The 26,495-nt window shown below is 35.8% G+C and overlaps 1 protein-coding gene and 1 long non-coding RNA gene across 12 annotated transcripts in view; one reads left to right on the top strand and one right to left on the bottom strand.

Annotated features, from left to right (window-relative positions):
- PRRX1 (paired related homeobox 1) overlaps positions 1 to 4,894 on the top strand; it is a 112,096-nt gene extending 107,202 nt beyond the window's left edge. The window contains exon 4 of the mRNA XM_085022438.1: positions 4,672 to 4,894. Within this exon, the coding sequence (XP_084878564.1) occupies positions 4,672 to 4,732 (61 nt within the window). The 3' untranslated portion in view covers positions 4,733 to 4,894. The remainder of the gene's footprint in view (positions 1 to 4,671) is intronic.
- The window catches only part of LOC106510093 (uncharacterized), a 291,454-nt gene that overhangs the window by 90,561 nt on the left and 174,398 nt on the right, over positions 1 to 26,495 (bottom strand). The window lies entirely within an intron of this gene.

Below are 26,495 nucleotides of genomic sequence, written 5' to 3'. Positions count from 1 at the left end.
GCCTGTCCTTAGAAGGGCCTCATGCTTGGTTTAATGCTCTGCTGTCAACACCTTGAAATTCTTAATAATTTTTTAACGGGGTCCTGCATTCTCATTTTGCACTAGTCCCTGAAAATTACATAGTAAATCCTGAGACTTAGGAAGGAAGTTCAATATTATATTCATGCTCACTCAAATTTATGGAAAATAATGCACGCATGTGGAGGCATTACTCTATATTAAAATAAGAAGATATATTAGTATTTATGCACACAGTTTTGAAGGATAAATTTTTTTTTTTTTTTTTGGTCTTTTTGCTATTTCTTTGGGCCGCTCCCGCGGCATATGGAGGTTCCCAGGCTAGGGGTCGAATCGGAGCTGTGGCTGCCAGCCTACACCAGAGCCACAGCAACGCAGGATCCGAGCCACGTCTGCAACCTACACCACAGCTCACGGCAACGCCGGATCGTTAACCCACTGAGCAAGGGCAGGGACCGAACCCGCAACCTCATGGTTCCTAGTCGGATTCGTTAACCACTGCGCCACGACGGGAACTCCTGAAGGATAAATTTAATTCTGAGTTGGTTTTATTGAGTCTAAGTGGAATAAATTCACCATTTACATATGTAAACATAGCAACGATTGGAAGATAAATTAAAGTGTGGCAAGAACATTCATATACAAAAGCTCTCAAATCAAAAGTATTTTTTAGCTAGACTGCCTGGGTTCAAATCCCAGCTCTGCTTACTAGCTGTATAACTTTGGGGAACTTGCTAAATCTAACTATTCTTCAGATTATGATCTATAAAATGAGACAGTTGCAATCTCATTGAATTTTTGTGACAATTCAATAACTCACTACATGTAAAGTGCTAAGAACACTGATTGACAAAGGTGAGTACATGAAAGCATTACCTATTATAATTATCTACAAAGTAGAAGTTAGCCAAGTTAGTAGAAGCTTCACTTTTACTTGGAAATAATATGAACCTGCTACTTCAAAGGATTTGAAAATCTTTCAATAAAAAATAATAAAAATAACTTTGAATTGTATCGACATTATGAGTTTTAAAAGTTATATCCACCTGAGAATTGTATCCATACTTTTTCATGTACAAAGGGAAGTATCAATGATAGCTTGATAACTGGGAATAAATATGTAAGTATAAGCCATTCACTTGTATATGTATGTATGCACATACACATTTGAGTTAACAATTGAGTTTTTGTTGTATGCCAGGTTCTGGGTCAGATGCTACTGATTAGTTATTCTCTCAAATAACTCATCCTCTAATAGAGGATACAGACCCGCAGTCAAGAAAAGATCTTTGAAGGAGATAACTACAGGTAATGCAAAGAGAAATGCCCCTAATCACTCTTGAGGCACTTAGGGATCAGAAAGGGCTTCAAATAGGGAAGAAAAACTAATATGACATCCAAAAGGTCATGGGGAGAAAGAAGGAGAAAAATAAGCAAATTCCTGGAATTGTTTATAAAAATTGCACAAGGTTCAGTATGGCTAAAATGTAGAGTGTGAGGTAGAAGAGTAGTGAGATGAGAGGCTAAATTAGAGAGAGGCTAAACTATTGACTTTGTAAGCCTTATTATGTTTGGACCTTATCCTGAAGGCATGTTGAGTAATTAAAACTTCCAGCAGTTGAGGGATGTAATTAAGTTACAGTTTAGAACATTTATTCCAACTACATTGTGAGTAATGGATTGGAAGAGGAAAATTATTGTTGACAGGTAGATAAGAGATGATAAAGACCTGAGCTAAGTTGATGGTAATAGTAGTTGTAATAAGTGGAAAAGATCACCAGATAACCTGATATCTGATAAGAGATAGAATCATCAGGGCTTTGAGGAAGAGAGAAGGGGAATAGGGGAGTGATCACCAAGTTTGGGAAATGGGGAATTATACGGTTGGTAATAAATCATTAAAAACAGTGATTAAGAAGATCAGTAGGATTGGGAAGGGTGAAGGCTTAGATAGCAATGAATATAATTTGGGACATAATGAGTTTGAGGTGTCCTTGAAACAGAATAGACATGTTCAATAGGTGTGAAATTTGAATAAGACATTTTGGCTTAGACATTTATTTGAAAATCATTAGCACAGAGATGAAAAGTGAAGCTATGAAAGGAAGGGAACGTGTTTAGAATGAGAAGAGATTAGTATTTAGGAAAGAACCCCAAATAACTGAGGCATACAGAAGAAAGGAATTTACAGCAACAAGAAGCAGGCAGAAAGATATGAGAAAAACTAGGAGAGTGTTGTATCAAAAAAATGTCAGGAAAGAAAGTATCTTAAGAAGTAGAGACTAGCCAAAAATGTGCAAATGTATCAAGGATGGTAAAGATTGAGATATATCATTTAGAGTCTGCAAGAAGGGCACTGCTGGACTTGGAAAGAATTTTGAAGTGAAGTTGAAAGTCTCTGTATGCATCACTGAAGAATGAATAGAAAGTGAGTAAGAAGACAGGAAAGATTCCTGTAGATAATCGGGCTACCTCATATATTCTAAAAACAATGGAAAATTTAAAAGATAGGAAGTAAAATCACTCATAGCCTATGCCAACCACATAATAAGGAAACAGAAAATGCAATGTCCAATCAACATATAAGTGGAGAAATGAATATTTGAGATTAGCAGCATTCATTCCAGAACTTGCACGAGAGCTGAGACAGTTAGGGACTGAACAGAAGGGAATACACTGTAGTGGGATCCTTGTAGAGGTAGAACACAGTTAACATCAACTAAGGTCCACTGAGGAGAGGGACACAATTTGTCTGGAAAATACTGAAAGCAGATCAGAAGATCCAATGAGTCAAAACATTGAATTCTTGAGATTAAAGACAACAAACTTGGATAATGTGCAGAAAGAGGATTTGGAAGGAAGCACGATATTTTGGGAGAGGAAGATTCTTTTTAAAGCTGGTAAAAGTAAAATACAAAAATCTAAAGCTATGTGTTTTAATGAATATTTTTACTATTTATTTTCTATTAATCTCTTCTGTTCTGTATTCTATCTTTTTTGGGATTTTATTTAAAAGATTTCATTTCATCTCCTTTGTTGGCTTATCAGCTATAACTCTGTTTTTTAATTTTAGAAGTTGCTTTAAGCTTTGTAGTATGTATACATCTTTAACTTGTCATAGTCAACCTTCAAGTGACTCCATAAATATAACAATCTTACAATAGTATACTTTTCTTTCTCCTCTACTGATTTCATGCTATTGTTGCAATACATTTTACTTTTCCAGATATATAAACCTCACGCTATATTGTTATTTTATGTATGTATGTATGTATTTTGCTTTTTTTTTAGGTTTCACCAGTGGCATATGGAAGTTCCTAGGCTAGGGATCGAATTGGAGCTGTAGCTATCAGCCTACACCACAGCCATAGCAACATAGGATCCTTAACCCACTGAGTGAGGCCAGGGATTTAACCCACATCCTCATTGATCATAGTTGGGTTCATTAACTGCTGAGCTACAAAGGGAACTCCTACTTATTAATTAATTAATTAATTGTACTTTTAGGGTGGCACCTGTGGCATATGGAAGTTCCCTGGGCTAGGGGTCAAATGTGAACTGCAGCTGTTGGCCTATACCACAGCCACAATAATGCCAGATCTGAGCCATGTCTGTGACATACACAGCAGTTCTCAGCAATGCCAGATCCTCAACCCACTGAGTGGGGCTAGGGATCGAATTTGCATCCTCATGGATACTAGTTGGTTTTCTTACCACTGAGCCACAATGGGGACTCTGATATTGCTAAAAATTTTATTTGTAATGTTGTTTAAAACTAAAATTACCTTTGAAAGAAATGTAAATAATAAGAAAAATTCTCAGTTTAAACACACATAACCCATCCCTTTCATTCCTTTGTGTAGTTGCATACTTCCACCTGGTATCATTTAGTTCTGCTTGATGGAACTCCTTTAGTGTTTCTTAGAGTGTGGGTCTGCTGGTGATGCATTATTTCAGTTTTTATATATCTGAGAATTTCTCTCTCTGTCTCTCTCCCTTTTAAAGAAAGGTTCTTTATTTTTTTGAAGGCTAATTTGACTTGGTATAGAATTCTATGTTGACAACTTTTTTCTTCCAGTACTTGGAAGATGTTGCTCCACAGCCTTCCCACTTGCATTGTTTCCCACAATAAATCTGTAGACATCCTTAGCTTTGATTCTGTATTTGTTATGTTTCTGTTTTTCAGATGCTATTAGGCTTTTCTCCCAATCACTGGTTATGAGTAATTGGATTATAGTGTGCATTTGTATAAGTTTAATCAAGACTCATGCTAAGGATTTTTCTTTTTCAGATCTTAAGATCTGTGTATTTATCAATTTGGAAACATTTTGCCCATTATATATTTTTTCTTTTTAGGGCTTCAACTATACATACTAAAGGCCACTTAAAAGTTGTCCCACAGTGCACTAATGATATTTTATTTAAAAAAAATTCTGTCTGCATTTCATTTTGGAGAGTTCATATTTTATGTCCTCAAGCTTAATAATTTTCTTCCATGATGTTTAATGTGCCATTATTCCCATCAAACATATTTTTCAACTCAGTATAGTTTTAATTTCCAGAAACCTGAATTTTTACATCTTTTATATTTCTACTCAACTTATTGGATGTGTGAAATTCAGCTTTTTCTTCTTCTCCTCATTCCTTTTTTAGGGCTGCACCTGCCAGCCTATGCCACAGCCACAGCAACATGGGATCCAAGCCACATCGTTGAACTATACCACAGCTCATGGGAATGGTGGATCCTTAACACACCGAGTGAAGTCAAGTATTGAAACTGCATCCTGAATCCTAGTCAGATTCTCAACCCACTGAGTCATGATAGGAACTCCTGAAATCCAGCTTTAATAAATATTTTAATGACTTCTTGAAATTTCAATATCTGTGTCTGTTACATGTCACTTTGGGTTGATTTAAGTATCTCTTTATTATAGGTCATATTTTCTTGCTTCTTTGCATGCCTGAGAGTTTTTTTATTATTATTATTATTATTTGCAGATATTGTGGTTTTTAACTTGTAGGGGGTTGGAAAATCTTGCATTCCTATAAATAGTCTTAAGTTTATTCTGGCGTGCAGTTAAATTACATGAAAACATTTTGATCTTCTGGAATATTGCTTTTCATTTTTGTTAGATTGGACTGAATATGTGCTCAATCTATGGGTAATTATTCTTCAGTACTGTGACTGATCCCTTCCAAATACCTTATTTGATGCCTCAATCATGAGATTTTTCTAGTCAATCTAGTAGTGGGAATAGAACTAAATGAAATGGAGATAAGTAATCTATCTGATAAAGAGTTCAAGGTAATGCCCATAAAGATGCTCAGAGAACTTGGAGAAGAATGAATGAATTCAGTGAGAATTTCAGCAAAGAGTTAGAAGACATAAAGACAAACCAAATGGAAATGAATACAGTAACTGAAATAAAAAGTATACTAGAAGGAATCAATAGTAAACTAGATAATATATAGAAAGAGTTCAGCAAACTGAAGACAGAGTAGTGAAATTACTCAAGCAGAACAGAAAAAATAAATAATATTTTAAAAAATTAAGATGGATTAAGAGAATCTGGGACAATATCAAGTGTACTAATATTTGCATCATATGAGTTGCAGGAAGAGAAGAGAGAAGGGACAGATAACTTATTTAAAGAAAAATAGCTAAAAACTTTTCTCACGTAATAAAGGAAATACACATCTAGGTCTAGGGAGTACAGAGTCTCTTATAAGCTCAACCAAAGAGGTCCACACCAAGACACATTATAATTAATGGGGACCTGCTGTGATAATCTATATTGGAAAATAATCTGAAAATGAATGGATATGTGTATATGTATAACTGAATTTCTTTGTTGTACAGCAGAAATTAACACAATATTGTAAATCAGGTATATTTCAATAAAATGTTTAAAAATAAAAGTCCACATTATAATTAAAAGGCAAAATTTCAAGTTAAAGGAAGAATATTAAAAGCAGCAGGAGAAAAGCTGGTAATCACATACAAGAAACTCCCATAAGACTATAAGCTAATTTTTCAGCAGAAACTTTGCAGGTAGAACAGAGTGGCACAATATATTCAAAGTAATACAAGATAAAACCCTAAAACTAAGAATACTTTACCCAGAAAGTTTATAATTTATATTAGAAGTAGGCTGAATGCTCCAAGCAAAGACATAGAGTAGATGAATGGATTAAAAAAAGACCCATATATATTCTGCCTTTAAATGACACACTTCATATAGAAAGACATACATACTAAAAACAAGAGGAAGAAAAAAGTATTTTATGCAAATGGAAGTGAAGAGCAAGCTGAAGAAGCAATACTTATATCAGACAAAATAGACTTTAAAACAAAGACTACAACAAGAGACAAAGAAGGACAATAAATAATGATAAAGAGATCAATACAAGAAAATATAACAATTGTAAATATATATTCACCCACCTGGAAGCACATATTAACAAAAATAAAGGGAACAATTGATAATAATAGCAGGATGCTTTAACGCTTCACTTAAATCAATGAACATATTATCCACACAGAAAATCAATAAGAAATAATGGTCTAAAATGATCTATTAGATCAGGTGAAATTAATATTTAGTATTTATATAGATATTAATATAGAGTATTTCATTCAAAAGCAGAAGAATATACATTCTTCTTGAGTGCACATGGAACATCCTGACCTAAAAGGAAGGTGATACAAGCCTAACTGATGAAACAAGAGAAATCTCAAACAATCTAACCTTGCACAAAAGGAACTAGAAAAGAAGAGCAAACAAAACACAAGTTAGGAGAAAAAAACACACATAAAGATCAGAGGATAAGTGGATAAACAGACTAAGAAAACAACAGAAAATATCAGTGAAACTAAGAGCTGAGCCTTTGAAGAGATAAAGAACACTGCTAAACTTTTAGTCAAACTCATCAAGACAGATAGAGGGTTCAAATAAATAAAATCAGAAATAAGAGCAGTTACAATTGACACCGCAGAAATACAAATATCATAAGAGATTACTATAAATTATATGCCAGTAAAATGGACAACTTAGACGAAGTGGACAAATTCCTAGAAATATACAATCGCCCAAGACTGAATCAGGAAGAAACATAAAATATAAGCAGACCATTTACCAAGTATGAAGTTGTATTAATAACTTTAAAAACTACCAACAAAAAAGTCTAGGACAAGATGGCTTCACAGATGAATTCTACCAAATGTTTAAAGTGACAATATCTATTTTCTCCATTATTCCAATAAGTTGAAGAGGAAGAATAGCTTCTGGACTCATTCTACAATGCCAGCATCACCTTAATACCAAAATTAGACAAAAACACCACAAATAACAAAAATAAATTACAAGACAACATCACTGATGAACATTGATCAAACATTCTGAGCAGAATATTAGCAAATGGAATTCAAAAATATGCTGAAAGAATCATACACTACAATCAAGTGGGATTTATCCAAGGGTTGCAAGGATGGTTCAATATCTTCAAATATTGGAAGGCCTAGTTACAGCAATCAGAGAAGAAAAGAGATGAAAAATATCCAAATTTGAAAGAAAGAAGTAAAACTGTCATTGTTTACAGATAACAGTGCAGAGCATGATTATACAGTCCTAAAGATACAACTAAAAAGCTATTAGAACTGATAAATTCAGCGAAATTGAAGGATACAAAACTAATACACAGAAATATACTGAATTTCCATGCACTAATAACAGACTATCACAACCAGAGAAATTTTAAAAAATCCAATCTATAATTATATCCAAAAGAATGAAATATCTCAGAATAAATATAATCAAGGAGGTAAAAAACTTGTATTCTGAAAACTTAAGAAACTGATGATGACACGTATGGAAAGATATGCCATCTTCATGGATTGGAAGAATTAATGTTAAAATAACCATACAACTCAAGGCAATCTATAGATTCAGTGTGATCCTTCATAATCCTTATCAAAATACCAATGGCATTTTTCAGAAATTGGATTAAATAATTCTAAAATTTGTATGGAAATGCAAAGAACCCCAAATAGCAAATCCAATCTTGGGGGGAAAAAAAAAAGGTGGCAGTATCATGCTCCATGATTTCAAACTATACAACAAAGTTATAGTAATCAAAAATAGAATGGTACTTGCACAAGCGGACACATACATCAACGGAAAAAATAAATAAGGAGCCAGGAAATATACCTATGCTTATGGCCATTAATCTATGGCAAAGGTGGCAAAAATACACAGTGGGGAAAAAGACAACCTCTTCAATAAATTCTGCTGGCAAAAAAAATGACAGCTGTATGCAAAAATCAAACTGGACTACATTCTCACACAGTATAAAAAATAAAATGGGGAGTTCCCATCGTGGCGCAGTGGTTAACGAATCCGACTTGGAACCATGAGGTTGCGGGTTCAGTCCCTGCCCTTGCTCAGTGGGTTAATGATCCGGCGTTGCCGTGAGCTGTGGTGTAGGTTGCAGACGTGGCTCGGATCCCGTGTTGCTGTGGCTCTGGCACAGGCTGGTGGCTATGGCTCCGATTCGACCCCTAGCCTGGGAACCTCCATATGCTGCAAGGGCGGCCCAAGAAATAGCAAAAAGACAAATAAATAAATAAAATAAAATAAAATGGGTTAAAACCTTAAATGTAAGACCTGAAAATATAAAACCCCTAGAAAATAATTGGTTTAGCAATATGTTTTTGTATGTGTCTCCTCAGGCAAGAGAAACAACAGCAAAATAAACAAATGGGACTACATCAAATTAAAGTAATTTGCACAGAGAAGAAAATTATCAACACAATGTAAAGGCAGCCTACTAAATGAGAGAAGATGTTTGCAAATGATATATCCAATGAGGGGTTAATATCCAAAATATACGAAGAACTTATATAACTCGTCATAAAAAAAATGGGCAGAAGCTTTGAATAGACATTTTTCTAAAGACACACAAATGGCCACAGACACATTAAAAAGTTCTAAAGATCACCAATTGTCAGGGAAATGCAAATCAAAGCCACAATGAGATATCACCTCACACCTGTTGGAATGGGTATTATCAAAAAAAGACAAAAAATAACCGTTTTGGTGAGGGTATGGAAAAAGGGTACCTTCATTCACTGTTGGTAGGTCTATAAAGTGGTGCAGCCACTACAGACAACAGTACATGTAGATATCGCAAAAAATTAAAAATTGAACTGCCATATGATCTGCCAATTTGACTACTGGGTAATTACTTGAAGAAAACAAAAACACTAGTTTGGAAAGTTATATGCACACCAACATTCATTGTAGTGTTATTTACAATAGTCAATTTATGGAAGCAACCTAAGTATCCAATGCATTAGAACCACATGAAATATTATTCATGACCTAGCAATCCCACTCTTGGGTATATATCTGGACAAAACTCTACTTAAAAAAGACACATGGGGAGTTCCCGTCATGGAGCAGCAGAAACAAATCTGACTAGGAACCATGAGGTAGCAGTTAAATCCCTGTCCTCTCTCAGTGGGTTAAGGATCCAGCATTGCTGTGAGCTGTGGTGTAGGTCTCAGACACAGCTCAGATCTGGCACTGTAGTGGCTCTGGTGTAGGCCAGCAGCAACAGCTCCAATTGGACCCCTAGCCTGGGAACCTCCATATGCCGCAGGTGCGGCCCTAAAAAGACACAAAAGAGACAGAAAAAAAAAAGACACATGCACCCACATGTTCATTGCAGCACTATTCACAATAGCCAACACATGGAATCAACCCAAATGTCCCTCAATATATGATTGGATTAGGAAGATATGGTATATATACACAATGGAATACTACTTGGCCATAAAAAAGAAGGAAATAATGCCATTTGCAGGAACTAGAGATTCTCATTCTGAGTGAAATAAGTCAGAAAGAGAAAGACAAATACATGATATCACTTATATCTGGAATCTAATATAGGGCACAAATGAACCTCTCCACATAAAGGAATATCATGGACTGGGAGAACAGACTTGTGGTTGCCAAGGGGGAAGGGAAGGGTGTAGGAGGGACTGGGAGTTCGGAGTAAATAGATGCAGAATGTTGCCTTTGGGATGGATTAGCAAGGGGATCCTGCTATGTAGCACTGGGAACTATGTCTAGTCACTTATGATGGAACACTTAATGTGAGAAAAAAGAATGTATGTGTAACTGGGTCACCATGCTGTACAGTAGGAAAAAATATATGTAAATAAGTAAATGATAAAAAATATATATAAAAAATTAAAAAGTAAAAAAAAATTTATTCAGCCATTAAAAAAACAAACAAATCTTGCTGTTTGTGACAACATGGACATTTATAGAGGTTATTATGCTAAATGAAATAAGTCAGGTAGAGAAAGAAAATACTGTATGATTTTACCTATACGTGGAATCTAAAAAAATGAAACCAAACAAGCAAAACAAAACAAAAACAGACTTAGATACAGAGACCCAACCAGGTCTTGTCAGAGGAGGCAAATGGTGGTGGAAGCAAAATAGATGAAGGGGATTAATATGTACTAACCTTGAGTTATAAAATAAGCCACAGGAATGCAAAATAGAGCATAAAAAATATGGTCAATAATGTACTAATTTTTTATGGGGAAAGATGATTACAAGGATTATAATTATTTTGTTTTTTATGGCTACATCCACAGCATATGGAAGTTCCTGGGCTAGGGGTAAAATCTGAGCTTCAGTGCCAGCCTATGCCAGAGCAATCTCAGATCTCAGCCATGTCTGTGACTTAGGCCACAGCTTGCAGCAACATTGGGTCATTAACCCACTGAGTGGCGCCAGGGATCAAACCCAAATCCTCATGGATACTAGTCAGGTCCATTACTGCTGAGTCACCATGGGAACTCCAGTTACTAGGATTATTGTAGTGATTTCATAATGTATGCAAATGTTAAATCACTATGTAGTATGCCAGAAACTAACAAAATATTGTACATCAATTATGTTTCAATTCAGAAAGACAAGAGAGAGAGAGTGGCTAGTGCGGCCCTAAAAAAAAGCAAAAAAAAAAAAACAAAAAAAACAAAACCACAATGAGGTATCCCACCTTATACTTGTTAGGATGTTTATTATCAAAAAATAAGAGTTAACAAATGTTGGAAATGATATGGAGAAAAAGAACCCTTGGTGGGAAAGTAAATTGGCATAGCCACCATGGAAAGCAGTGTGAAATTCATCACAAAATTAAAAATAGTACTACCATATGAATCAGCAGTTCCACTTCAGGGTATATATCTAAAGAAAATAAAATATTACCTGGAAAAAAGATCTGTACTTTTATGTTTATCACAACACTATTCACAATAGCCAAGGTATGGAAACAATCTTGTTGGATACATGAATAAATAAAATGTGTTGTTTGGAGAATATGTTGGATTGTATTTGAATGACATGAATTAATAACTAAAAAGTTACTAAAAATAAAGAAAATGTATTACATATATGTATATAGTATACAATGAAATATTTTCCAGCCTTAAAAAGTAAGGGAAATCTGCCATTTGTGGCAACCTGGATAAAACTGAAGGGCATTATGATAGATGAAATGAACCAGACAGATAAAGAAAAATACTGCATGGTATCACTTACATGTGGGGGCCAAAAAAAAAAAAAAAGTCAAACACATACAGAGAAAGAATGGAGAAAGAGAGAAGAATAGTGTTGCTAGGGGCTAGGAGATAGGGAACCCAGGAGAGGCTGGTAAAAGAGTACAAATTTTCAGTTATAAGATGAATAATGTCTGAGGATTTAATGTATAATATGGTGACTACAGTTGACAATATTGTGGGTTTTATTAAAATTGGCTAAGAGAGTAAAATTTGTGTTTTCATTTTTAAAAAAAGACATACTGGAGGTGGTAGGTATGTTAAATTACCCGATGGTGGTTATGGTAAGAATCCCTTTACAATGTGATGTATATCAAATCGTCACATCATACATTTTAAATATCTTAAAGTTTGTCAATTTTACCAAAGCTGAAAAAAATTATGTTTGCATGGAACCAAGCTATCTCTCTACATTTAACTTTCTAATTGAAAGGATAAAAGCATACAACTTTATAATGAAAAGATCTGACTTCTATCCATCTTAATCAAGTCCTCCAGCTTGGCATCACCAATAGTAAAAAATTTTGATTTGATTTTATGTGTCACCTGATGTATAATAACCTGAAGTACAGAGCATTCCTTATAAAGCATACTTTTTGAATATTTAACCTGAAGCTAATTATTCCTTTAAACCAAACTTCCAGTTTACAGAAATACAAGAGATAAAAGAAGCAAGATAACTGACAACCAGATGGAAATAATCAGTCAGGAAAATTCAGATTGTAGAAGTTTTTTACAAGACAACTGGCCCAGTCTCTTCAAAATTCAATGTTATTAAAAAGAAAAAAAAGGTATTTGGACTGTTCTCAATTAAGAGAGACTAAAAAGACATACTGCCAAATAGGATGGCTAAACTTCAATTGGATTTTTGTTCATTAAAAAAAAAAAGGTAATTGAGATTTTTTTTTGTGGAAAAATGGGGAATATTTAAGTATGAATTGGTTTTATGTTATATTAGGGTTTATGATTAATTTTATCTAGGGATTAATAATATGATTATAAAGGAATTTTCTTTATTTTTAAGAGATGTAAGGGTATCAATTTTTAAGAGTCAAAATGCTTGCACCTTACTTTGAAATAAAATGTTCACAGTTGTTCCATATAGACGTTTGATACATGAGATGTATTTTACCATTCTTTCAACCTGTTCTGTACATTTAAAAATTTTCATAACACAGAATTAGTGAAAGAGAGAACATATTCTACTAAACAGTCTATTACTTTGGACCTAGCGCTTATCAGACAAGGCCTCATTGACAGGAAGATGGAGTTTCCCCTGCCCGAGGAGAAGATGAAGAACCGCATCTTTCAGATACACACGAGCAGGATGACACTGGACGACGACGTCACCCTGGACGACTTGATTATGTCTAAAGATGACCTCTCTGGTGCCGACATCAAGGCAATCTGTACAGAAGCCAGTCTGATGGCCTTGAGAGAACGGAGGATGAAAGTAACAGATGAAGACTTTAAAAAATCTAAAGAAAATGTTCTTTATAAAAAACAAGAAGGCACCCCTGAAGGGCTCTATCTGTAGTGGAACACAGCTGCCTTCCAGGAAATGGTGGGAGTGTCCTGAGCCCCAGAGGGGGAGGTGGGGAAGCTGCCCCGCCGAAGTCAATGCCCAGTTATCTTTACTAGCCAACCTCCCGTGTACCTTGTGCCTGGCAGCTTGCTTTCCCGTTGGTCGCGTGCTCTCTTCCCAATAAAGTGTGCTCTTTCTCAGTAAAAACAAAAACAAAAACAAACAAAAAAAACCTTTACTTAGAAAGTTGCCCTAAGGAATTAGTGATGAATAGTGAAAATTTCACTAGAATATTTTTGATGAAATAACATGTGTTTAACAATTATAAGTCTAGATAAATAAGCTCTGTATTCTCAAAGAATAAATTAACCTCAACAGGATTGTTTTTTGGCAGGTTATTTCTAAATTTTAGGTAAAGCACCAAAGGGCAAAGAATAGCCAATTCATTTCTAGAAAGGGAGAAAATCCCTTTGGTTTTAAATATTAAGATTAGAAAACTGGAATCCGACTAGGAACCATGAGGTTGCGGGTTCGGTCCCTGCCCTTGCTAAGTGGGTTAACAATCCGGCGTTGCTGTGGCTCTGGTGTAGGCCAGCAGCTACAGCTCCGATTCGACCCCTAGCCTGGGAACATCTATATGCCGAGGCAGCAGCCCAAGAAATAGCAAAAAGACAAAAAACAAACAAACAAACAAAAAATATATAAAGAAAGTTACAAAAATCACTAAAAAAAAAAAAAGATTAGAAAACTATTTTAAAGTTAAAAGATATGGTATAGAGATGGACTAATTAACTGATCAAATTAAATAGCTCACAAATTAGGGTATACAAATATGGAATTGTAATATATGATAGAAGAGGCATGACAAACTAAATGAGAAAACAGTCTAATAAATGAAGGTGGGATAGCTATAATTTATTTTAAGGGATAAATGAAAATACTTCAAACCATACACAAGAATCAATTTCAAGAATGGTAAGAATCCTAATGTTGAAAAAGGTTGTGAAGGGGAAGAAAAATAAAGGTCACTACCTGGAGAATATTAAGTTGAGGGTTTGTTTTGGTTTTAAAGGTAGGAGGAACTTGAACTTTAGAAAAGCACCCCAAGATAAAGGGAGGTAAAGAAAAGAGGAGTACCCTTAAGAAAGCAGATGGCAATTAGATAATAAGCAAGACGGCTAGCTAGAGCAGGTATCCAGTAATTATTGAATGAAAGGATTAGCTAATAAAGAAAGGAACTAGCTTAGATGGAAATGTGCAGGAATTGGTTCAGATAGCAAGTAGTCTTTTTTTCACTGACAAGGTGTGAAAGTGCAGTTAACAGATGCAGCTACTGATAAGTTTGCCTGGGCTATGATTTTTTACTTTAGGCTTCAGAAACAGACCTTAAACCAAGAGGAAAGAACCTGCTGTAGCTAAAAATCAAACCTAAAATGCTCAGATGCAAAGGGCATGGGAAATTGTGTAGATATGACAAATATGTACTGAAACCAGACACAAAAAAAAGAATTTTCTAAGTAGTGTCATTTGTTTCCTTGCTATTTCATGTTGTTTTTCTAACCCTGGCACCAGTACATTCTTGAAGGATAGGGGATCTTCTTACAGCCCAGTGATTTCAGGAGATCAAAAATGGCATGTGTGGCATGAACCCACAGCAGAAAGAGGCTAGTCCTAAAATTAAACTGTCTGGGTTCATATCTTGGTACTGCCACATATTAGTTGTGAAAAACTTGTGCAAGTCACTTAGCTTCTGAAGCTTCAATTTCCACTTCTATCAAGTAAGAATTTTACTTGCTAAGATTCATTGTTACAAGTTACAGAATCTGACTCTGCCTAACTTGAACTTATTGGGAGAATATGGGACAGTCCATAAATCAACGGGAAAACTGCAGAATCAGGCTTAGGAAAAGCATAAACTGGGGTAGCTCCAAATATCCACATGACAGGAATGGACATGTGGTTCTTCTAGCATCCTGAGCCCTTGATGCATAATATGCAGTTTTCAGCCTTTGTCAATGTGCTCAAGTCTCAAATTTTGGAAAGTTTAGATCCAAATAGTCTAATTTAGATTCTTTGTATATCTTCCAGCTAGAGGAGTACAAAGCATCTTTATCCAGGTTTCCATCAAACTGTGGAAGAGTATTGCTGGGTAAAGGATTGAGATTAGTTGTTATATGGAGAAAACAATAAGTTCACATGTACTCCATACTTTGGTTAGCCAAATATTTTTATTCTTATAAACTTTCAATAATGTTTTGGCCTAACATAATGTAAATATTCTACCGTGAAAATACATTCATCTCTCCAAAGATTTAAAAAAACCCTACTGCATCCATCTCCAAGCCCAGGATCTCTGAGTAATATGTGTTTATTCTCCAATTTTGTTATCAACCTATCTCAGGAATTTGCAGTCTACGCTTCAAGCAAAGTCACGCAACAAAAAATAATTGTGGCTTTCAGTTCTAGAGCAGTGCATTTACATTAGTGTTAATCTTCTTATGTCTCAGATCCCCAGTGGACAGATAAGGAAAGTGAGATCAGAGTGGCCAAGTAATTTATTCAAAGCCAGCAATGACTGAGTAATCAAGCCAAGGTCTGAATCCAGTTTTATCCAAAGTCAAAGTCATCTCTTTTCTTTCCATTACAATAGGCTTAGAACAACATGACATAAGTATCCTCCTTGGAGAATTTTAACAAGAAACAAAGCTTTGGGGCATAAAAATGGAGGACTGAGGAGAGTTTTAAGCTAGGAAAGCAGAAGGTGGAAAGTTTTGTGTTGTGGATATAAGAGTGGGGGCAAGAAGTACATTTACTTAATGAAGAGACGAGAAGGAGGAGAGTTTGTCTATTTTTAAAACTCCTTCAGGAGTTCCTGTCATGGCTCAGTGGAAATGAATCTGGCTAGTATCCGTGAGGTTCGATCCCTGGCCTCGCTCAGTGGGTTAAGGATTCAGCATTGCTGTGAGCTGTGGTGTAGGTTACAGACACAGCTCAGATCTGGCTTTGCTGTGGCTGTGGCCATAGGCCAGTGGCTGCAGCTCCGATTTGACCTCTAGCTTGGGAACCTCCGTATGCTGCGAGTGTGGCCCTAAAAAGACAAAACAAAACAAAACACCTCTTTCACAGTAATGAAAAGCCCCTTTATGTGGGCCTTAAATGACTATTTCTTTAACCACCCTTGTGCCAGTAGGTAATTTTGTAGATTATTTTATTAGTGAGGTCTTTGATCGACACAAGTTAAGTAGGTCACTTAGAAAACTGATTATCCAACTATTGATTTTTTTAACCTCTGTACCTATAAAGTAAAAATACTCAATTAGTTGAAATTGACTAGAAAAAAAATTAGATTCTCACCTTACATCATGAAGCAAAACAAAAGCCAGATATATTGAAAAGTTATTTTTCTTTAAAATAGAACCATAAGAAAACAAAAACCTAAAGAAAATATGTGGAATATCTGGGAATGGAAAAAAGCTTTCAAAATAGGAAGGCAGTTAAATGTCCCTGCTAGCTAGGGGTTCCGGAATTCTCAGGCACTGCTCAAGGTTTAGTGATTTTAATTTAGTGATGATGGAGGCATTTAGGAGCTGATGGTGCAGTCCATGTCCAAATTATTAAATTCCTTATAAATTCTCCTAAGAGTACATTCCCACCCCCGCTTCTTTATACTCAGCAAAGATCAGTGCCAGACATTTTATTCTGCTAAGATTTATTCCCAATTTAAATCTTGGAAACTTCACACAAGCATAATTATTTTGGTCAATCAGGAGAGAGCTTCTTGTGTTTCAAAACAAGTCATGCAAGGAAAGATTTAAGGAATTTCATTTTAGCCTGAAGATGTGAAATTTAAACTTCCACTAAAGAATGCTTAGAGGAAATGTTTAGAGAAAGCCTAGTGTTGGCTAGACTCTTTCTGAGTGACTTATTCTGATGTCAGATATGTGGTAAGGGTTAGTAAGAATCTTACATTTGGCATAATCTAGGTTCTCACAGTTTCAAATAACAAGCTCGTCATACTCAGATTTTATTTTCCTTGATTGTTTAGATTGCATTCCACTGTTGGCCTGGTAGCTATTATTTAGCTTACACTTTTTAAGTGAACATTTATCTGACGGTAAGCAAAGAAGACCACAGAGAATATTTTTTCTTTACTGTTAAGTCTTTGGTCAGAATATTTAGAAGTAGATGAATTCCAAGAGAAACAAATTTCTAAGCTAATGACTACAGTTGCTGCTACAGAGCCCAAATCCTTGTGTGTCATCTCTGACTGAAATTTTTAAGTTAGTGATTATATAGCATCAAGTAATGTGAGAGCTTCTGCCAAGGAATAATGTCACAGTGGAGAGTGTTGCAAACAATTGAATGAGCTCTAGTCAATAAGTGATACATTTTAAGTGGGAAAGTCACAATTTGTAGAATTCAGAGAATATTGGTGAATTGATAAACTGTCAAGCATCTATCCCAATCAGTATGGCTTAGGCTTAAAAACAACTGACTCTACCTGAAGTTGGATTAAAGAACCAAAGTGCATTAATTGCATTGCTCAGGGAAGAGTCTTAGGAATATTTCAAAGCTACAGATACAAATAGATGTGAACCTCACTAAATAAATAAACAAAGCTGAAGGTAGAGTACCATATCATAAGAAGTTCATTCTCTCAGGTATTATAATATAGTGGACTTCTCTTTATCGTGTTAACCAGCAAGAAGTTTGAATTATGGGAACCATACATGGATAATATCAGACAGAAAATTAAGTTAATATATGATATATTGTTGATATCTATGTTAGGTATTGCTGAGTATAGGAAAGAAATAGGGGTCTTCCAATGAAGCACTACATTTTAGAGGTTTAAACATTGGGACCCTCAGTGCAACAGGGATGTTGGTGATTGATGGAGAATGTAAAGAAAAACAGGATTGACTTGAATGATTGGGAGTAAGTTTGAGAAAATAACAGGAGATTCGACTCTGCCTGGTGAAACCATAATTCAGGAGGGATATGGGTAATGATGCACGGATGTTTTAAAGTTCCCAAAAACTTTGAAGGAGAACGATTTAGCACTTTTAGAGCAATAAGTTAAAGCTAATTATTAGGATAAATTTCTGACAGTGTTTTTTGTTTTATTTGGGAGATAAACTACTCCTAGAGTGAGGAAATGGGGAAACTTAAGCCAAATACCAGTTGAGTGAAACACATTTTATACTAGGATAGGAGTGTGGGGTCTAACACAAGAGCTAATAGCAGGTATGTGACTATGAAACCCAAATTTACTGTTAGGCTGATTTTTACTTGAACTCCTAGGCATTATTGTGTTTAGGGGAAGAAAGATAACTGTACAACATCTTCTTTGGCTGAGGTCACATCTGTAAAGAAAAAGAAATAGGTTCTTCTCTGCTTCATCAGGGGAATGTCCCCATAAGAGGCATAAGCTAGGAATGAATGTATGAATGTAGAAGGAATCCATAAAACAAGAATGGTTTATATGGCACGCAGTGACTTTGGTTGCTTGTTTTGGGGTGACATTTAGTGGCCACTTCCATTTGGCCCCTGGATCTCCAAATTTCATGAGGATATTGGATGTCTTTTGTTAGTACCTTATTTTTAGGTATGCTTATCAAATGGTCCAAGCCCAAGCCTTTTTGAGTCACTCAGATTTTGCATCTACTATTGAATTTGTAGCATCTGTGATCTTTCTTGATTCCTTTTATGTAAGAATCTTGGGTTATTGGTACTGCCTGGTTTAGCATGACATTTTTCGTACCTTCTCCTGGGATCTTCTTTAGGAGGACAAACTTTTAATTCCTTTTCTGTATTGTTCAGGTCCAACTATTCATGATCCTAGTAACAATCTCTTAGGTTTTCTCATAAGGTTCCCTTTTTATTGAGACATGAATTTAGGTCAAAAATAGCCTAAATTTCACAAAGAACCTATCTACAAAATAGAAAGAGATTCTCAACATAGAGAATAGACTTGTGGTTGACAAGAGGAAAAGGGGAAGATGAGGGATGGACTGGGAGTTTGGGGTTAGTAGATGTAAACTATCACATTTAGAAAAGATTAACAACAAGGGCCTACTGTATAGCATAGGGAACTATATCCAATCGCCTAAGATAGACTGTGATGGAAAAGAATACTTAAAAAGAATGTATGTATAGGTATAACTGAGCCATTTTGCTGTACAGCAGAATTTGGCAGAGCACTGTAAATCACCTATGATTTAATTTAAAAAAAAGGAAAAAAAAAGCCTAGATTTGCAACAATAATCAGAGTGAGATATATCTATGAAAATGGTAGCAAGTGCTTTGGGGAAGTAGAAAAATTGAGGAAGGAGAAAAAATGGAGTCTTCTTGTACTGCGATGTGGAGAAAGATATACTAATAATGTAAACAAGTTTTAAACAAACTAAGTCATATATTTCTTATTTGCTAATATATGCAAAGCTCTGAGAAAGAAAATTCAGAGCATGTAAAGATGAGTGAAATATACATGTATAAATTAAAGGACTAAACTTCTCTTGGAAAGGGATTGGATACATGTCATCTTTAATGTAAATTGGGGAATGATATGATCCTATTGTCTCTTAGACTAGAACAAAGGAGTGACAAGGCAACAAATAGTAAGTCACATCTTAACAATCATCTTGGCATCCCTGACTTACACAGCTGCAGTCCTCAGCTACTAGAGAAACGAAACTGTAGCTTTAAGTGAAAAATAACATTCTTTATTAAATGGTGTAAAATATTTTTATGACCTCACTTTCTCCTCTTGTCTTTTTATACTTTTTCACTCGTCTGATTTTATCATATTATTACAATGATTTATAAACAACCATTTCTATTTTATTCTTAGCTTTTATTAGTTTCAGCCTCATTTTATCCAGACTCCTGAGAATATATGTTTCATCATCACTTCTCTCTTAATCTATCCCAAACAGGATTTACCTTATAATACTCGTTCTTCCAATTGTCATTACTCTAGCCCTTATGGAATCTTTCATGTGTCTGCCACACAGGTTCCATATCCTTTCATTATCTTTGATTCTTCCTCCCCTTTATGTATCTGGGTACCGACACATATTAATTACTCATTTATTCAACAAACTTCACCATTGTCCAAGTTACCATAAACTTTCCCTTGATCACTGCAATGGGAAAATTCTGTTCCCACACAAAACTTTTTTGTTTTGTTTTGTTATTTTGTTCTCTTTTGTTCATCTATAATTCAGCTGAAATGTCATCTGCTCAGAGAAGCCATCTTGATCATCTTCCTCTCCTCAGTTTTTCTTTATAACATGGCCATTCATAGCTTTCTGCATTATCTGATATTCTTTTTTTAAAATTTTCTTCAGTTATTTTTTATTTTTTGAATAGTTATTTCCCCAATACAATTTTTCTTTCTACTGTAGAGCATGGGGACCCAGTTACACATACATGTATAAATTCTATTTTCTCACATTATCATGCTCCATCATAAGTGACTAGATATAGTTCTCGGTACTATACAGCAGCATTTCATTGTTAATTCATTCCATAGGCAATAGTCTGAATCTATTAACCCCAAGCTCCCAATCCATCTCCCTCCCTCCCCCTCCCACTTGGCAACCACAAGTCTATTCTCCAAGTCCATGATTTTCTTTTCTGTGGAAAGGTTCATTTGTGCCCTATATTAGATTCCACACATAAGTGATATCATATGGTATTTGTCTTTCTCTTTCTGACTTACTTCACTTGGGATGAGAGTCTCTAGTTCCACCCATGTTGCTGCAAATGGCATTATTTCATTCTTTTTTATGGCTGAGTAGTATTCCATTGTGTGTATATATTTACATACACATCTTCCTAATCCAATCATGTGCTGATGGACATTTGGGTTGTTTCCACGTCTTGGCTATTGTGAATAGTGCTGCAATGAACACGCAGGTGCATGTGTCTTCTTTAAGGAAAGTTTTTTCCAGATAGATGCCCAAGAGTGGGATTGCTGGGTCATATGGTAGTTCTATGCATAGATTTCTAAGGTACCTCCATACTGCTCTCCACAGTGGTTGTACCAGCTTACATTCCCACCAACAGTGCAGGAGGGTTCCCTTTTCTCCAAACCCTCTTCAGCATTTGTTATTTGTGGACTTGGTAATGATGGCCATTCTGACTGGTGTGAGGTGGTGGTATCTCGTGTTGGTTTTGATTTGCATTTCTCTAATAATCAGGAATGTTAAGAGCATTTTTTCACGTGCTTGTTGGCCACTTGTACACGTTCCTTGGAGAATTGTCTATTCAGGTCTATTTTTCAGTTGGGGTTGCTGGCTTTTTTACTGTTGAGTTGTATAAGTTGTTTGCATATTCTAGAGATTAAGCCCTTGTCAGTTGCATCATTTTAAATAATTTTCTCCCATTCTATAAGTTGTCTTTTTGGTTTCTTTTTGGTTTCCTTTGCTGTGCAAAAGCTTGTCAGTTTGATTAGGTCCCATTGGCTTATTTTTGCTTTTATTTCTATTGCCTTGGAGACTGACCTGAGAAAATATTCATAAGGTTGATGTCAGAGAATGTTTTGCCTATGTTCTCTTCCAGGAGTTTGATGGTATCTTGTCTTCTATTTAAGTCTTTCAGCCATTTTGAGTTTATTTTGGTGCATGGTGTGAGGGTGTGTTCTAGTTTCATTGAATTGCATGTAGCTGTCCAGGTTTCCCAGCAATGCTTGCTGAAAAGACTGTCATTCCCCCATTTTATGTTCTTGCCTCCTTTGTGAAAGACTAATTGACCATAGGTGTCTGGGTTTATTTTATCTCTGGGTTTTGTATTCTGTTCCATTGGTCTGTCTGTCTGTTTTGGTACCAGTACCACACTGGCTTGATGACTGTGGCTTTGTAATATTGCCTGGAGTCCGGGAGAGCTATGCCTCCTGCTTGGTTTTTGTACCTCAGGATTGCTTTGGCAATTCTAGGTCTTTTGTGGTTCTATATAAATTTGTGGATTGTTTGTTCTAGTTCTGCGAAAAATGTCATGGGTAATTTGATAAGGATTGCATTGAATCTGTAGATTGCTTTGGGTAGTATGGCCATTTTTACAATATTAATTTTTCCAACCCATGAGCATGGAATATCTTTGTATTTCTTTACATCTTCTTTAATTTCCTTGATTAATGTTTTATAGTTCTTGGCATATAAGTCCTTTAGCTCCTTGGTCGGGTGTATTCCCAGGTATTTGATTTTTTGGGGTGCAATTTTAAAAGGTATTGTAATTTTGTATTCCTTTTCTAATATTTCATTGTTAGTATACAGAAACGCGACTAATATCTGAATGTTAATCTTCTATCCTGCTACTTTGCTGAATTTGTTGATCAGTTTGAGAAGTTTTTAGGTTGAGTCCTTAGGATTTTCTACATATAACATCATGTAGTCTGCATAGAGTAACAGTTTTATCTCTTTTCTTCCTATTTGGATGCCTTTTATTTCTTTTGTTTGTGTGATTGCTGTGGCTAAGACTTCCAATACTATGTTGAATAACAGTGTTGAGAGTGGGCATCCCTGTCTTATTCCAAATTTTAGTGGAAAGGCTTTCAGCTTTTCCCTATTGAGTGTTACATTTGCTGTGGTTTTGTCATGAATGGCTTTTATTATGTTAAGGAATGTTCCCTCTATACCCAGTTTGGTGAGAGGATTTTTTTTTTTTTTTTTTATTATGAATGGATGTTGGCTTTGGTCAAATGCTTTTTCTGCATCTATTGAGATGATCATGTGGTTTTTTACTTTTCTTTTGTTAATGTGGTGTATGACATTGATTGATTTGCGTGTTTTGAACCATCCTTGTGAACTTGGGATGAATCCCACCTGGTTGTGGTGTACGATCTTTTAGATATGTTGTTGGATTCAGTTGGCTAAAATTTTGTTGAGCATTTTTGCATCTATATTCATGAAAGGTATTGGCTGATAGTTTTCTTTGTTGGTGGCATCTTTGTCTGATTTTGGAATTAGGGTGATGGTGGCATCATAGAATGTCTGGGAGTGTTCCTTCTTCAACTTTTTGGAAAATTTTAAGGAGGATGCGTATACATTCCTCTTTGAATGTTTGGTAGAATTAGCCTGTGAAGCCATCTGGTCCTGGACTTTTATTTGTAGGGAGTGTTTTTATGACATATCCAATTACATTTCCAGTGACCATTCTGTTCAGTTGATCTATTTCTTCTTGATTCAGTTTTGGCAGGCTCTAAGTCTCCAGAAAGTTGTCCATTTCTTCTAGGTTGTCAAATTTGTTGGAATACAATGTTCACAGTATTCTCTCGTGGTTTTTTGTATTTCTGTAGTATCCATTGTGATTTCTCCTTTTTCATTCCTTGTTTTGTTTATTTGGGTTTTTTCTCTCCTCTTCTTGGTAAGTCTAGCCAGAGGTTTGTCAATTTTGTTTACCTTTTCAAAGAACCAGCTCTTTGATTGATTTTGTCTCTTGTTTTTTGAGTCTCTATTTTACTGATTTCCTCTTTGATCTTTATGATTTCCTTCCTTCTATTGACTTTACATTTTGTTTGTTCTTGTTCTTTTTCTAGTTCATTTAGGTGGTGGGTTAAGTTGTCAATTTGAGATCTTTCTTCTTTTCTGAGGAAGGCTTGTAATGCTATGAACTTCCATCCAAGAACTGCTTTTGCAGTATCCCATAGATTTTGAGAGGTTGTGTCATTATCCTTTTTCTCGAGGTATTTTTAAATTTCCTTCTTGGTTTTCTCATTGACCTATTAGTTTTTTAGTAGCATGTTGTTTAGTCTCTATGTAGTAGGTTTTTTCTCATTTCTTTCCCTGTGGTTGATTTCTAGTTTCATGCCATTATGATCAGAGAAGATACTCAAAATACTTTCTATACTCTTAAATTTGTTGAGGTTAACTTTGTGCCCCAATATGTGATCAATTCTTGAGAATATTCCATGTGCACTTGAGAAGAACGTATACTCTGATTTCTTTGGATATAATGTCCTGAAAATGTCAATTAAGTCTAGCTTTTCTGTTCTGCCCTTTAGGATCTCTGTTGCTTTATTGATTTTCTGTCTAGAGGATCTGTCCATTGATGTGAGTGGGGTGTTAAAGTCTCCTACTATGATTGACTTCCTATCAATTTCTGCTGTTACATCTTTTAATATTTGTTGTATATATTTGGTTGCTGCTTTATTTGGGGCATATATGCTGATGATTGTAATATCCTCTTTTTGAATGGATCCTTTAACTATTAAATAGTGTCCTTCTTTGTCTTTCTTTCTGGCCTTTGTTTTGAAGTCTATTTTGTCTGATATGAGTATTGCAACTCCTGCTTCTCTGTCTTGTCCATTGGCATGAAATATCTTTTCCCATCCCCTCATTTTCAATCTATATGTGTCCCTTGTCCTCAGGTGAGTTACTTGTAGACAGTGGATTGAAGGTTTTTGCTTTTTGTCGAATCTACCACTCTGTGTCTTTTGACTGGAGCATTCAGTCCATTGATATTGAAGGTGATGATTGATTGATGTTTATTTATTGCCATTTTAAACCTCATTTTCCAGTTGATTCTATGAATCTCCATTCTTCCTTTCTTTTTTTTGGGTGGATGATCTCCATTTATTTTACACTTGTGTACTTTTCATTTTTTGTGAATGTAATTTCCAGTTTTGATTTGTGCTTGCCCTGTTTTTTAAGTATGTAAACCCCTTCCTATAACTGTGTGCTTTAGCCTGATTTTCATGTAGTATCAAACAATTCATTACAATAATGAAATTTTTTTAAAAAGAGAAAAATAATCTATTTATTTCCTTACTTCCCTTGCCCACATTGTATGATTTTGATGTCTTTTTTTTTTAACATATTCACGATTAGATCTGTATGCTGTCTTATTTAAGTGACTGCTCTCTAACTGTGGTTTCCTCCATCCTATTTTTTCCTTTTTTTTTTTTTAATTTAGAGAAGCCCTTTCAGTATTGCTTTTAGAATGGGTTTTGTATTGCTGTGCTCTTTTAGCTTTTGTTGGAGAAATTCATGATTTCTCATTCTATTTTAAATGATATTCTTGCTGGATAGAGTATTCTAGGTTGCAGATTTTTTCCTTTCATCACTTTAAATATATCTTGCCACTCCCTTCTGGCCTGCAGTGTTTCTGTAGAGAAATTAGCTGATAGTTTTATGGGGGTTCCCTTATAATTGACACTTTGCTTTTCTCTTGTTGCCTTTAGAATCCTCTCTTTGTCATTAACTTCTTCCATTTTTATTATAACCTGTCTTGGTGTGGGTCTATTTGGGTTCAGCTTGTTTGGGGCCCTCTGTGCTTCCTGTACTTTAAAATAAGTATCCTTTAGTTTTGAAAAGTTTCCAGCCATAATTTATTCAAATATATTTTCAATCCCCTTTTCTTTTTCTTTTCTTTCTGGAATTCCTATTATGTGTAGATTGGCCCGCTTTATATTACCCCACAGGTCTATTATATTGCTTTCATGTTTTTTCATTTGGTTTTGTGTCTGCTGTCCTGTTTGGGTGATTTCCATCATTCTATCTTTCAAGTCACTAATTCGTTTCTCTGCATTATTCATTCTGGTTTTTACTGCCTTTAGCTCAGTTTGTAACTCTGGAAATGAATTTTCTAGTTTTTCTTGGCTCCTCTTTATATTTTCTAGTTTCTTTCTGAGGGAGTCTGTATTACTGTTCATATCTTCTCTTAATTCCTTCAGTATTTTTACTATCTCCCTTTTGAACTCCAAGTCTGTCAGACTGCAGAGGTCTTTTTCATTGTTCACTGCTTTAGGTGAATTCTCATGTTGCTTTAACTGGGAATGGTTTCTGAGCTTCTTCATCTTGCTTGTGTTTTTCTTTTTCTATGAATTTGGGGAAGCCAAACTGTAGTTTAGCACAGTCCGGGGCATGCCGCTGTGGTGGTGCACTTCCTGTGTCTGGGCAGGTCTCGCCGGGGCATGCCATGGCTGCAGGGCACTTCCCAAGGGCAGGCAGTGCTACCTGGATCACTCTGTGGCAGCAGGGCTCTTCCTGAGGCCTGGCAGGGCTTGTAGATGTGCACCACAGTGGAAGTGCACTTCCTGTGGCTGGGCAGGGCTTGCTGGGGTGTGCCCACACAGAGGGGAACTTCCCAAGGGTGGGTGGGGCTGGCCTGGTCTCTTCGTGGCAGCAGGGCACTTTCCAAGGATGGGTGGAGCTGGCCGGTGCATACTGTCGTGGCGGTGCACTTCCCTATACTGGGAGGGGCTTGCCAGACCATGCCGAGGCAGTGGGGCACTTCCCATGGGCGGGCAGTCCTGGCCGAGGAATGCCATGGCAGTGGTTGCCTTCCTGTGGGTGGTGGGACCTGTCTTCCCTG

Source organism: Sus scrofa, chromosome 4 (assembly GCF_054392235.1).
Source record: "Sus scrofa isolate SSC_HxYL_T2T_F1_AM1 chromosome 4, Sscrofa_HxYL_maternal_Yorkshire_Landrace_v2.0, whole genome shotgun sequence".
NCBI lineage: Eukaryota > Metazoa > Chordata > Mammalia > Artiodactyla > Suidae > Sus > Sus scrofa.
Note: the sequence above shows the minus strand (reverse complement) of the source record. Positions and strands in the feature narration are given on the sequence as shown.